The following is a 12,438-nucleotide window of genomic DNA, read 5'->3' as shown; positions in this document are numbered from 1 at the left end:
TCGGGCACCTCAGGACCGACCTGTATGGGGCACGAGGTGAAGGGCATGCAGGATCCTTGGGCTGAATCCCCCCGTAGCCATTACCCCCATGTAGCCGGTCCCGTCACCGCCCCGAGTTTTGTCATGCATGAAATGGGCAGGGGAGGAAAGCCGTTCGTGGGTTCAAGAGCCTTATCCAAGTGCGGAACCGGATCTAGATCATCTCTGGAGGGGGATTCAGCTCTAGCACCTGCCCCAGAGCTCGAGGCAGGTCCAACAGCGATGCGAGCTGCAGCTCCCGAGACTGGGGCAGCTGCAGCTTCAGCTCTCGCGCCAGCTCTGGGATCAGAGCCCGGTGTGGAGCCTGAGCAGCTCCGACACCAGCTACGGAACTGGCCAGCCAAGGGCCAGCACCTTCATCATCACACCCTCGCCATCGTGCACGAGGTCAGGAGAGGGGCTGGGGACCGAGAGGGTCCCTCCTGGGCAGGTCACCCCGTGTGCTTTGGTCACTCCATTCAGAGCTTACCCTCCCCACCCCTCCCACAGGTCACAGCCCCGGGCGTCCCCACCCCTGCTTCCCAAACAAGGCTCAAGGTGGACAAGCAGACCATGGATGTTGGAATTCGAGACTTGTACCTTAAACACTGTATACGTGTTGACCCACAAACTCCCCTTTATGGATTCTGTTGCAAATAGGGGATTATGGACACGGGTCTTCCCTTCAACAAGCTGGGATTGAGCTGCCCACAGTAGGTGATGGGTGCACCTGCAGGCTGGGATGGGTGCTGTGCACTGTCCTCCCAGACAGGGGTGCCGTCACCCTTTCCTCCAGGGGACCTCCGCTTCCTCACGTTCTCCCCAGGGCTGCTGGTCCCCAGACCAGACACCTGCCCGTCTGAGGGTGACCAGCGCTGCCTCCATAGGGTTTTTTGTTTTTGCCAGAGTCCTTACCTGCTAGCTCCGCTTCTTTGACTCCCCCCGTGCCTGTCCCCACTTGGACTTGCATGCGTGTGGTCTCTCCCTGTGGAACCCAGTGACTTGGAGCATGGTTTGGACCAGAGTCCGCTGAAACCTTTCTCTGGCCTTGGGTTGTGAGCAATGCATTGCCTTTTGGGGTGTGTCTTCCAGCTTTCTGCATTTCCCTGGTTTCTGTGTGGGCCACAGGAGGAACCAGCCCTGTCCTGTCTGGGGTCAGGCTGAGGTGTCCCAGCAGGAACAGGGGTCTCGGCCCCAAGATTGTGCCCATAATTCCTAAAGTGGCCTCTCTGATTACGTCTGATCTGTAACCCCCAGGCATTTCAATATCGAATAAGGGAAATTCTGTGTCCAATAAACACAGAAGGAAACGAGTTCCCTTTGAAAATAGGGGGGCAGACACAAAGGCCCCTATTGCGTGATTCCACGTACAGGAAACACCCAGGAAAGGAACAGAGAGAGAAAGCAGCTTAGGGGTTGCCAGGGGCTGGGCTCGGGGAGAAATGGGCAGGGAGGCCTTCTGGTTCAGGGTGTCCTTTGCGGAAGCAGATATTGTGCAGCAATGTTCTGGGGTGCGGTGGCACAGCATTGGGAATATAATTAATGCTCCAGACTTGTCCAACAGAAAACAATTAATTTTATTTAAAATAAATAATAAACAGCGTAGAGGATAAGGAAAGATAATATAACAGTTAATATGTACCAGAGAGAAAGAACACAGGGGGAGGGGATGAAACAATCTGGCGGGGCATCAGGGTCGGGTGATGGAAATAAGGGGAATTGTACAAGGGGCTCTCCCCACGAGGATGTGGGCTCTGGCTGTGGTTCTGGGAGCCCTGCAGGAACAGGAGGAGGGGCAGGGCCAGATGGAAGAGCAGAGCCAGATACAAGAGCAGGGACAGGGTCCGGATGCACGGTAGGAGCTGGGTCATGGGCAAGTACAGGAGCACCGGCAGGGCCAAGGGAAGGGCCCGCGGTGCTGGAAAGCAGGGGAAAGGGCATCGGTTCTGGCAGGGGCGGGGGCAGGAACGGGGACACAGGCAGGGGAAGGGGCATTGGCTCTTGCAGGGGTACGGACAGGGACACAGGTAGAGGAACGGACAGGTGCAGGGGCAGGAGGTGGGTCATGGGCAGGAATGGGTGCACATGCAGGGGCAGGGAAACGGGTAGGGAAAGGGGAAGGAGCTGGGTCAGAGGCAAGCACCGGAGCAGAGGGAGGGGCAGGGGAATGGACAGTTGCAGGGGCAGAAGCCGGGACAGGGGCAAGAACAGGAATAGAGCCAGGGGCAGGGGAAGGGGCAGGATCCAGCGCAGGAGCTGGGTCAGGGGCAAGAACAGGTGCACACGTCGGGGAAGGGGCAGGGGCAGGGGCAGAACCCGGGTCAGGGGCAAGAATCGGAGCACAGACCGGGGCAAGGGAAGGGGCAGGCTCCAGGCCAGGGGCTGGGTCAGGATCCGGAGCAGGGGCAAGAACAGGTGCACAGGCAGGTGCTGGGGAAGTGGCAGCTGCAGGGGCACGAGTAGGGGCAAGGGAAGGGCCATCGGCTCTAGCAGAGGCACGGGCAGGGACAGGGACATGAGTGGGGGCAAGATTTGGGTCAGAGGCGAAAACAGGGACACAGGCATGGTCAGGGGAAGGGGCAGGACTTGGGTCAGGGGCCAGAACAGGAGCACAAGCAGGGGAAGGGGAAGGGGCAGGTGCAAGGGGAGGGACGGGGTCTGCAGCAATGGCACATACAGGAACCCAGGTAGTATCTGGGTCAGGGGCAGGGACAGGGGCACTGGCAGGGGTAGGGACGGGTCAGGATCCAGGGCAGGAGCGGGGTCTGGGCAAGGAGCAGGGCCACAGTTCGGGGCAGGCACAGGGGCCCTGGCTCCGGCAGGAACAGTGGCAAGAACAGGGGCAGGCTCTCTGGGCACAGGTTCTCGAGCAGGCCCTTCCTGGTTGGCGTAAGGCTCTCCGTGGGCAGGTGCCGGGTCAACTGCCGGCTCCTGGGCTCCTGCTGAAGTCTCTGCAGGCACCACCCCTCCCTGTAGAGCTGCTGAGGGAGTTGGAGCCGGCTCTAGCTCCTTAGGTCGTGGAACATCTGTGAGAGGAGAAAAGCTCACCCCCGTGCCTGCTCTCCGTGGGTATTTGCAAGACAGAGCCCAGCCCAGAGCCTCCCAGAGAAGCCGCAGCCAGGAAGGTGCCCTCCCCGGGACGTCTCCCCGACTGCAGTCCACCCGCTGGGTGCTCTGCACACAGTCTTTGCTCCTGGCCCCACACCAGCCTCTCGGGGCTCCTCCCTGTGGGGCCTGCCCCGACCCGTCCCCACACACCCACAGGCACCCCGCCCCAGGCTTCTCAGCCTCGAGCTCGGTCTCCGTGGGCTCCATTCCTGGAGCACAATCCAGTCAATGACCACCAGGGACAGTGGTCTGGGTGGTGTCGGAGGCCTTCCCCCGCAATCCCCAGCACCTGCTCCTGGGGACCCCTGTGGTGTCACGCCCCAGGTCCCAGAAATATCATGGCTGTCCGCCAGCCTCCTCCCGATTTCATCCGTGGTCTGCAAAGACAGGGACGGGTAGCCGGCCCAGAGGCATCACAGCCCTGCCCAGCCAGCCTCCCTGTCCCCCTGCCCTGTCCCCCTCCTGCTCCCAGATCAGACACATCTCTGCGTGCCCAGCCCTGCACGCGGTACAGTGACCCCCGCTCCAGGGCAATTGGGATAACCCAGGGCAGAAGCTCGCATCCGCGCACACCCCGTCCCACCCAGCCACCCTTGACCTTGAACAAGACCTGCCCACTGGGTATCTGACCCCTCATCAGCCTGCTCTTGAATGGGGTTGGCCCACCCTATATGACCCCTCTTCACACACACACACACACACACACACACACACACACACACACACACACACACACACGGGTGGGGACCTGGGGCTGCACAGGTGGATTAGACCCTGTGGGGCTGGGTGGCCGGCTCTGGGACTCCTGGTGTCACCTTGTGGTCTTTCCGACCAAACGGCCAGAGGCGGTGGGGAGCCCTGAAAGGACATCTTGAGACAGCATTTCCTGGGCGCGCTTTCTTCCGTCGGCAACCTCCGGATCTGGGAACACAGCACGTGAACATCCTGGTTTCACTATCTGCAATGTAATGAGCTGGGCCAGGGGCTGTCTCTGGAATGTGGGTTCCTGGTTACCTGGGTTCCAAATTCTGATGGGCTCTGTTGTCAGGGAAGTGAGGTCACCATGGCCGGGGTCCCCTCACCCAACTTCCTCCTCAGACAAGAGCCCCAGCCGCGAGGGCCCCTCCCCCAGCTGTTCAATGCTGACCCCCCCCATGCCCCATCTATACAGTGACACCCTCACACCCCACCCCACCCACAGCCCACGCAAGGCCTGGGTGCAGCCCTTGTGTGAGGACACAGAGCTGGGTTCAGCCTGGGCTCCTGCGCGTGCCCAGGGCTGTGACCCTCGACAGACCCTGTGCAGGCCCTTCTGCACTTGGGGTTTGGCCCCTTGACATGCTTCACTTAGCCGCTGAGGCAGAAATGCAGTCCTGTGCTGAGCCCTTCCTCCCAGCCTGCTGTGGCCTCGCCTGCTGTGGCCTCGGCGTGGCCGTGAGACGAGCGGGACGTGGCCGCCCTCGGTGAGAGGGGGACAATGGCAGCAGAGCCGGCACGAACCAGTCACGGACAGTCACCCCCCAAGGCGGGCGCAAGCTGCGGAGACCCCCGCCGCCCAGCAGGGCCGGCCTGCACCACCTGACCCCATGCTGCCCAGACGGTAAAGCTAAGTACATTCGTGTCGGTTCATAGCACAGAGATCCTGTGGGTGGTCCTTACGTGGTAGTAGCTGACTGATGCCATTCTACTGTGTTCTCCTCGGGTGGCCCTAACCGCACCAGCGAATTGCATCGCCAACTACATACTGGTGACTCCACGTGTCCGGCTCCCACATCTCTCTGTCCTCTGAACTCCAGCCCCCCACGTGGCATCTCCGTTTGGGGGTCCTGGGCTCCAAGCTCAGCCCCCGAGCCTGCCCGGGGCTCCCTGTCCTCGGACTGAACCTCCCTCCACGGCCTGTGCTCTCCCCCCCCCTCACCCTTCCCTCCGCTTCCACCACTCTGGGGTTTTTCACAAGTGGTCTCCTCTTCCGCGGAAGCCCACCCAACTTCCCTAACTACCTCTGTGCCTCAGCTCTCTTCCGAATGTCCCTTCCTCCGAGAAGCCCTCCCTGACCCCTCCTGCTCCACCCAGCGTGAGTCAGACCTGCCGTTGTTTTGCACTCTCTCCAGACACTTTTCCCCGAGTCTGCGGTCGTGTGAAGGGCGGCTGCGCTGGTGCGAGCCTGTCCTGGCATCAGATCTCTGAAACTGAATTTGCCAGTTTGCCTCTCTCCGGCAGCTAGCACGTGCCTGGCCTGTCACGGGTGCTTGGAAATGTTGGGCGAATAAGTGGAAGACTTCCTGAGGAAGTGTAGGACGTCAGGGCCCACGGGGACTGGTGGCAGACGCGCTGTGGGACGCATACAGAAGGACGACATTGGTCCAAGAGCCGTGGTCTACTTCCCAGCAGAGAAGTGTGGCAGACTCTTTCCCCCACGGAATCTGGAGGGCGTGGGCAGAATGGGTCCGGTCGGGCATCCTCCTGCCTGGCCAACACCTGCCCTCCTACCGCCTTCCTATCCCCATCTCTCCAAGATCATAAAGGATCCCGCTTGGGCTACGGCCATGGCCCTGGACTTCACCCCATCAGTGGCCTGGGGTATTCCAACGCGTCCCAATAGGCCATTGGCTGTGCAGACCTGCAGTCTTGAGCGATGTTCCCGGGGTCAAGGGGGACCGCGGGTGGAGCCCCGAGGGGACGGGTGGGTGGACGCGGGCTCTCAGGGCAGGATGGTGTGGGCACACGAGGCTGTAGGAGGGAGAGAAGCACTGAGCTCTACGGGATGGATGGGGGCCGGGCGTGCTGTTGGCCTGCACGGGTGGGGCCGTGGCCGTCTGTTACCATCTTTGGGAGAACAGTCACACCGTTTGCGAGCTCCAATATCTCACGTATGTCTACGAATTTTTTCATGCTCGGGAAGCTGGACCTGCTCTGTCTGCCTGCAGTTGAAAGCAGAGTCACAAGGTCAGAGTCCCCAGCTCTGGCCCTCTGGGGCTGTCCCCGAGCCCGTGGCCACCGCAGCGCCCTCCGAGCTGGCAGGACAGAGAAGCCAGTGTGCTGCCAAGGGAGGGGGCAGCAGGCGGGTGATTGGGAGTGTGCCTCTGTCCCCTCTGTGCTCCGAGGTAGGGGGGTGTCCCCAGTGCAGCCCCAAGGCGGGCACCACACAGGGCCACTTGGGGAGGCCCCTCTGCTCACAGGACCCATGGGCCGGAGCCTGATGCCCCTCCCGCTGCGCTCCTGGCCACGCCCTCCTCCACGGAGACTCCACGGGACCCCTCCGACCTCTCCGATGGCTGTCCTGCAGGCCTCGGTGCCCCGAAGTGGGTTTGTGCCCACTTCCCCCCACCCCTCCCTGGACAGCAGCTCCCCGCCCACCCTCCCTTCACCACCTCCCCCTGCTGCCCTGATCCTGCCCTCAGCCCAGGGGGTCCCCTGCCTCCATGCAGAGGGTCAGTCCCACTCCGGGCCTGTTGCCCTCTGGGCTCCGCCCGTGCACTGGCCGCCCGCACTCAGCCCCGTGGCAGCCGCACCAGAGACCCGCCCACCCGGTCCCCCCGTCCGGGCGCCGCGCTCCGCCCGCCCACCTGGCCACCCGTTTGCTGTGTGTGTCCCAGCCCTGACCTCCTACCTCCCACTTCCTGCCAGCCCGCAGCACAAGGGCCGTGACAGGAACGGATGTGTGTTCGTGTCCCCCTAAATTCATCCATCAGAGCCCCAGAGGGATGGTGTGACGTCCTGGGGTCTTGGGAGGTGTGTGGGGTTAGCTGGGTGCTCATGATGGGGTCAGTGCCCGTATAAGAAGAGGAAGACACCGGAGCCCTCTCCCCGACACTTGACATAGTGACGAGGCGGCCATCTGCAAACCAGGACTGGGGACCTCCCCGGAATTCGCCAGGTCGGCGCGCTGAGCCGTGAGAATCAATGTCCATCGCGGGCGCCCGTGCGGTGCGGTCTGTGGCGCTCTGTCAGGGAGCCCGAGCTGAGGCAGGTGCTTCCATACCTTGCCCTCCGAGCTTGTCGCCCCTCCTTCCCCCACCTGACCCGCAGCCCGCACGCCCCCTCCTCAGATTTTTCCACTGGACTCACTGAGGAGCAACAGGGTCTTAGAGGTCCGGCCAGCCCGGCCCAGGCGCACGTAGACCACGCCGTAGCTGTAGTCGGTGGACAGCACGTGGAAGCCCTCGACCCCCTTCCCTGGACCGGAAGAGAAGCGTGGGGCCGCCCGATCAGGCCTGCACAGCAGGGGCAACAGGGAAGGGTCAGGAGTCCCTCCCACACACCCAACCACCTTCCAGGCCTAGGCTGCGGGCACTTGCATGCTCGTGGGCTCTGGGACCGTGGCCTGCCTGCCCGCCCCGTGGGCCGCTGTCCCTCCCATCCACCCAGCCCTGGGACAGAAGAGCGGCCTCTCCCGGGCCTGTGGCCGTGAAGCCGGGGAAACGCCCACCCCCAGGTCTTTCTCTCCAGGCCCGGGCCTTCATACGCACAAGTATTCCTGAACATCGCCTTTTTCCTATCTTTCCGCAGAATTAATGTGTGTGACTGACACCCCTGTGCCCTGGGGGGGGGGGGTGGTGGCGGCAAGGCGGGAGCCCTTTGTTGGCTCTGGTTTCCTGGAATTTTCCAGTTTGGTGCAGGGTCAGTGCCACAGCTTAAGGGAAACCCTCGGAACACCCACTCTCTGCCGAGTGCTCCCGTGTACGTGGTGGCCTCTCCCAAAATCAGGCCTTAATTTTTAGGGGCAGGAAGGGTTTCAGGGCCGCAGAGATGGTCTGTCAGATGTGCAGGTGATCATGGGTCTGGCTCCCCCCGCCCCCGGCTCCCTTTCCCCTCTTGACAGGGAGATGTCTGGGCTGTTTGTGGTCAGGGCTCTGTGAAGAATGTGATGGGCCCCCTCCCCGGTCCACTCACTGGCTGAAGGCAAGGACCACCTTCAACTGGCCCGCTTTGTGGACCTCCAACATCGATGCCCCCATCTTCCTCCTGTCTCTGCCTGGCAAGAATCTCTGGCCCTCAGAGGTGACAGCCAGAATGTACCAGAACCCTGAAAACTGTGGAGAGCATCATGGCGTAGCTGCCCGTGCCAGGCTCCCAGCCGGGCCCTCAGGACCCCACCGGACACTGACATTGGCCTGAGGCCCGGGCCGGGTCCAGCACCCACAGGTCTGCGCAGCCCCTGCACAGGGCCCCGGCTGCCCCTCTGGGCCTTGGCGGGCAGGTGCCGGGTGTGCTGGGGCCCCGAGGGCTGGGCTGTGCTTACCATGTGCTGGAATTCCCTTCCCGTGAAAGGCCTCCCCCTTCCTTCCAGCTCGGCCCTCGGCCCCATCGCTCTGACTTCCTGCAACAAACCCACATTCCTGGGGAGTCAGTTCCCACGGCCACCTCCACTAGAACCTTCCACCTGCCAGCCATCTGGTTGTTCTGGAACACGCTCTGCTCGTTCGGCCTCTGCCCACCTAGCATCCCCGGGGCCCTGAGGCAGCACCTGCCTGTGGCCCTCGGCCCTCCCTCCTCTTGCGTGGCCACCAGCTCCTCAGAGAGAGGCCAGGGCCTGAAACTCCTTCCGCCCTCGCGGCACTGCCCCCTGTTCCAGGATGGCCCTTTGGAGATTTTCAGGGAGTGATCTTCCAGCCACCACACACACTGCATGCCTGGCCCCGGTCGGCCTGGCTGTCAGCCTAGGGGAACGCAGGTGTGTGGCTCACCTTGTTCCAGTTGAGGTTGTGGGACTCGCTGGGTAAGCTGTTCCTGCGGCCGGCACCCCGTAGCAGGCCTAAGCACCAAGACCAGCACACACGTCAGCCTCCCTGGTCCCATTATCACCCTCCTTCCTCGGCCACCGGGGCACTGAGTTTAAGTCTCCCCACCCCCCTGACCCTGCCGTGGGCGTCCAGCCAACCCAGAGCCTTGAGCCAGCCTGGGGTGGGTCAATGTGGGGGGGGAGGGGCTTTGGGACACAGGCGGGCGGCCTAGGGGCTTGGCCTGGCGGGTGCTGCCTGAATTTGAAGGCCATCGTGTTCCCCTGTGAGACCCCTGGGCCTCCCATCCTAGGCCCCGCGGAAGAGAGGCAAGCAGCCGGGAGGCTTCCCTGTGAGTCACTTCATAGAGATATTTGCACGTGAGAAGCAGGACCACGGTGACGATGGGGCACAGACGGCACCAGCGTGACAGCAGGGCTCTCCGTCCCGAGCAGGTGCTGACGGACAGGGCTGCTGGATGTGTGTGAGCATGCCCACCCCTAGCCTGCACGCACCGCCCCCCTCCGTGAGTGATGGGCAGCCCCCAGCCCAGCTTCCGCCACGACGTCAGGCACGGCCCCACCAGACCACAGGAGGAGCCACAGGCTCGGTCCCTCTGGAATTCTGCCCCCTGCCCTGGCCCCAAAGCCCCAGGCCTGGGAAAGCCACACTCTTGTGCCCTGGACACTGTGGCACTCCAGCCGCGCACCCTGGTGGGCACCCACGCCCACTGCGTCAGCCCGCACCTGTCCAGACCCCCGAGGGTCTGCTCTAACTCAGACAGACAGTCCTGCCTCCAGCCCAGGGACTGAGGTGACCTCTCCTTGAGGAGCAGCTGACCCCAGCCCAGCCCCCACTCAGGAGCCGAGACCCACGTCCACGTGCCCCCCACCCAGAGCTGGTTCTGGGCTGTATGGCCCAGCCCTCGGTGAGCCCCACGCCCACCTCCTCCCCCTGCACCGACCGGAGCCCCGAGAGGGCAGCGCCCCGTCTGACATTGCCGTCCGCCCTCGGCACACAGGTGAGAGGCATCTGTAGGGCCTTGTGGGATCGTTTTATTTGGAACTGCCGTGAGTCCTGAGAGCAGCCCGCCCCACACCAAGCTCCCAGGCAGCTGAGCAAGGAGGCCAGCGCCTGGCGAGCCTCACAGGACTCGGCGGGCACAGTCCCACCGGGAGGTCGATGCATCCACTGAAACCCAAGCAGAGCGTTGCACGACCCCAGATTCACCTGGAGGGGTGTCAGCCCCGTCCCGGTCCCCGGGCCTTCTCGGGGCAGAGCTCTGGGGTGTCGGATCTGGGGTGATGCTCAGGAGGACAGCTGACCTGGAAAGCCTTGTGCGCACAGGTGACTGGGGGGTAAGAGGACTTGTGAGGGTGGGCACCCAGGACACACCGCGGCCACCCCGCTCTGCCCACGGCCTCGCCCGAGACGGGGCCGGCCCTGCAGGCCTGGCTTTGGGCAGGAGCAGGAGACTCCGTGTAGAGCTCCCCACCCCCACCCTGCCTGACTCCCTGAGGCTCGGAGGGACCCCAAGACCCACAGAAGTCAGCCAGGGGCCCGTGGGCATCGGGTGACACTCACGGTCCGGCCTCAATGTGGCCTGCTGCTGAGACAGGAAGCCCAGGACTGGCTCCACCTAGCAAAGAGGCGCAGGGCCTCCTGGCTGGCCAGCTCTGTCCGGCCTGTGGGGCGGGAGGGGAGCCCTCACCACGTGTGCCCCTTGCCCCAGCCACCCCTCCTGCAGGGGGCCGAAGGGCAGGGATGCTGCTCTGGGACCCTGGAGGCCCGGGGCTCAGCACAGTCAGCGGGAGGTTGCCCAGTGTGGCCGCCCGTGGCAGGGAGTTCGTGGGGCCGGCCCGTGGTGCCCACCACTTACTGTACAGCTCCACGGTGTTGAACGCCTCGTCCTTGAACTCTAGCTGGGTGAACACAATGGTGTAGTCCCTGAAGTTGGTGCCCAGCCCCTGGTAGTCCAACACTCCTAGGCCTAGGAAATACGTGCACCCCTCAGGGCGGAGCATCAGACCTCACGAGAGGCCCTCCCGGAAAGCATTGTCCCATTGACCCCAGAGCCAGCGCACAGAGGGCCTCAGGGACAGATGCCCGGCGAGTGCCTGTCCCAACTCATGCCGGGGGGGGAACCCTCCACCGATCATGTCCCCTCGGGGGCACCACCCCAGACGGAGGCCCAGGGTCACCGCGGGGCACGCCAGGGTGAGCCCTCTGTCTTCCAACCTCTGATAATAAAATCTTTTTAACATTAAAAAAAAAAAAGAAAATTTTCCAGTGTGTGTCTTTCAAGGATGCGTGCGTCTCATCTAAGCTCTCTCAACTGTCGGCAAGCAGTTGTTACTAGTGTTCCCTTAAAATGCTTTCAGTTTCTGAATTATTCTGGTGTCAGCCCTCCTCTTCCGTTCCTGATTTTAGAGTCTTTGTGTCTCTCCCCTTCCCTCTCTCTGCCCCACCGCACCTTCTGAGTTTGGTCAGTCAGCTACTGTTTTATGCACTTGTGGTGCTCTTCCCAAAGGACTCGCGTTCGGTTTCACGCTTTTGTCCTTTTCTTGGTATTGTACGTTCTTAGGGTCAAAATTTAAGCACCGACTTGAGATTTTTTCTATTCCTATCCAGGCATTTACCGTCTAAGTTTCCCTCGAAACAGGACTTTGGCTCCGTCCCATGAATGTTGGCCTGTGGTACTCTCCTTTCCATGCAGCTCAGCAGACACGTCTCGGCCCCGCCGGTTATTGAGAGGCCTGCTGCTTCATCCGCACGTGGTTGTGGGGCTCCCGAAGTGCCTCGTCGCTGCCCTTCTCACCTCGCTCCCTGTGGTGGGAGCGCGTGCTTCGTGTGAGAGCGATTCTCTTCAATGCTTCGCTCCTCGTTTTGTGACCGAGCACTTTTTGCACCTTGCAGGATGTTCCGTGTCCCGCTGAGGACAGTGTGCATTTTGCCGTGTGCAGCACCGAGTGTGGTGGGTGCTGTCGGGCGGTCTAATCGGTAACCCTGCTGGCTGCTGGGGGGGGCTTACATGCAGCACTGTGCGCAGTGACGCCCTCCTGCCACTGTTGGTGGGAATGCAAGCTGGTGCAACCACTCTGGAAAACAGTATGGAGGTTCCTCAAACAGTTGAAAATAGAGCTACCATATGATCCAGCAATTGCACTACTGGGTATTTATCACAAAGATACAAATGTAGGTATCCGAAGGGGTACGTGCACCCCAACGTTTATAGCAGCAATGTCCACAATACCCAAACTGTGGAAAGAGCCAAGATGTCCATCGACAGATGAATGGATAAAGAAGATGTGGTTCATATATACAATGGAATATTATGCAGCCATCAAAAGGAATGAGATCTTGCCATCTGCAATGACGTGGATGGAACTGGAGGGTGTTATGCTGAGCGAAATAAGTCAATCAGAGAAAGACATGTATCATATGACCTCACTGATATGAGGAATTCTTAATCTCAGGAAACAAACTGAGGGTTGCTGGAGAGGGTTGGGGTGGGAGGGATGGGGTGGCTGGGTGATGGACATTGGGGAGGGTATGTGCTATGGTGAGCGCTGTGAATTGTGCAAGACTGTTG

The 12,438-nt window shown here is 61.9% G+C and overlaps 1 protein-coding gene across 1 annotated transcript; it reads right to left on the bottom strand.

The window, feature by feature from the left end:
• Positions 1 to 5,883: 5,883 nt before the first annotated feature.
• LOC148162114 (epididymal-specific lipocalin-10-like) lies at positions 5,884 to 11,795 on the bottom strand. The gene is made up of 7 exons (XM_088020286.1): positions 11,756 to 11,795; positions 10,726 to 10,836; positions 8,814 to 8,881; positions 8,020 to 8,159; positions 7,596 to 7,666; positions 7,195 to 7,302; positions 5,884 to 6,047 (listed from the first exon to the last, which is right to left on the bottom strand). The coding sequence occupies exons 1-7, from the start codon at positions 11,793 to 11,795 to the stop codon at positions 5,884 to 5,886; spliced, it is 702 nt and encodes a 233-aa protein (XP_087876412.1).
• Positions 11,796 to 12,438: the final 643 nt, after the last annotated feature.

The sequence above is a fragment of the Eumetopias jubatus genome, unplaced genomic scaffold (genome assembly GCF_037043125.1).
Source record: "Eumetopias jubatus isolate StellerSeaLion01/CBP00866 unplaced genomic scaffold, mEumJub1_p1.0 scaffold_20, whole genome shotgun sequence".
Classification (NCBI taxonomy): domain Eukaryota; kingdom Metazoa; phylum Chordata; class Mammalia; order Carnivora; family Otariidae; genus Eumetopias; species Eumetopias jubatus.
Note: the sequence above shows the minus strand (reverse complement) of the source record. Positions and strands in the feature narration are given on the sequence as shown.

Bases quoted from the DNA above. Each gene is read 5' to 3' on its own strand.
- LOC148162114 (XM_088020286.1), bottom strand. From the start codon at position 11,795: ATGCACACTGTCCTCAGCGGGACACGGAACATCCTGCAAG. The intron at 10,837-11,755 runs GTGCAAAAAGTG...CGTATTTCCTAG, and splicing joins GACACGGAACATCCTGCAAG to GCCTAGGAGTGTTGGACTAC. The intron at 7,303-7,595 runs GTGCGTATGAAG...CTTCCGGTCCAG, and splicing joins GGCGATGTTCAGGAATACTT to GGAAGGGGGTCGAGGGCTTC.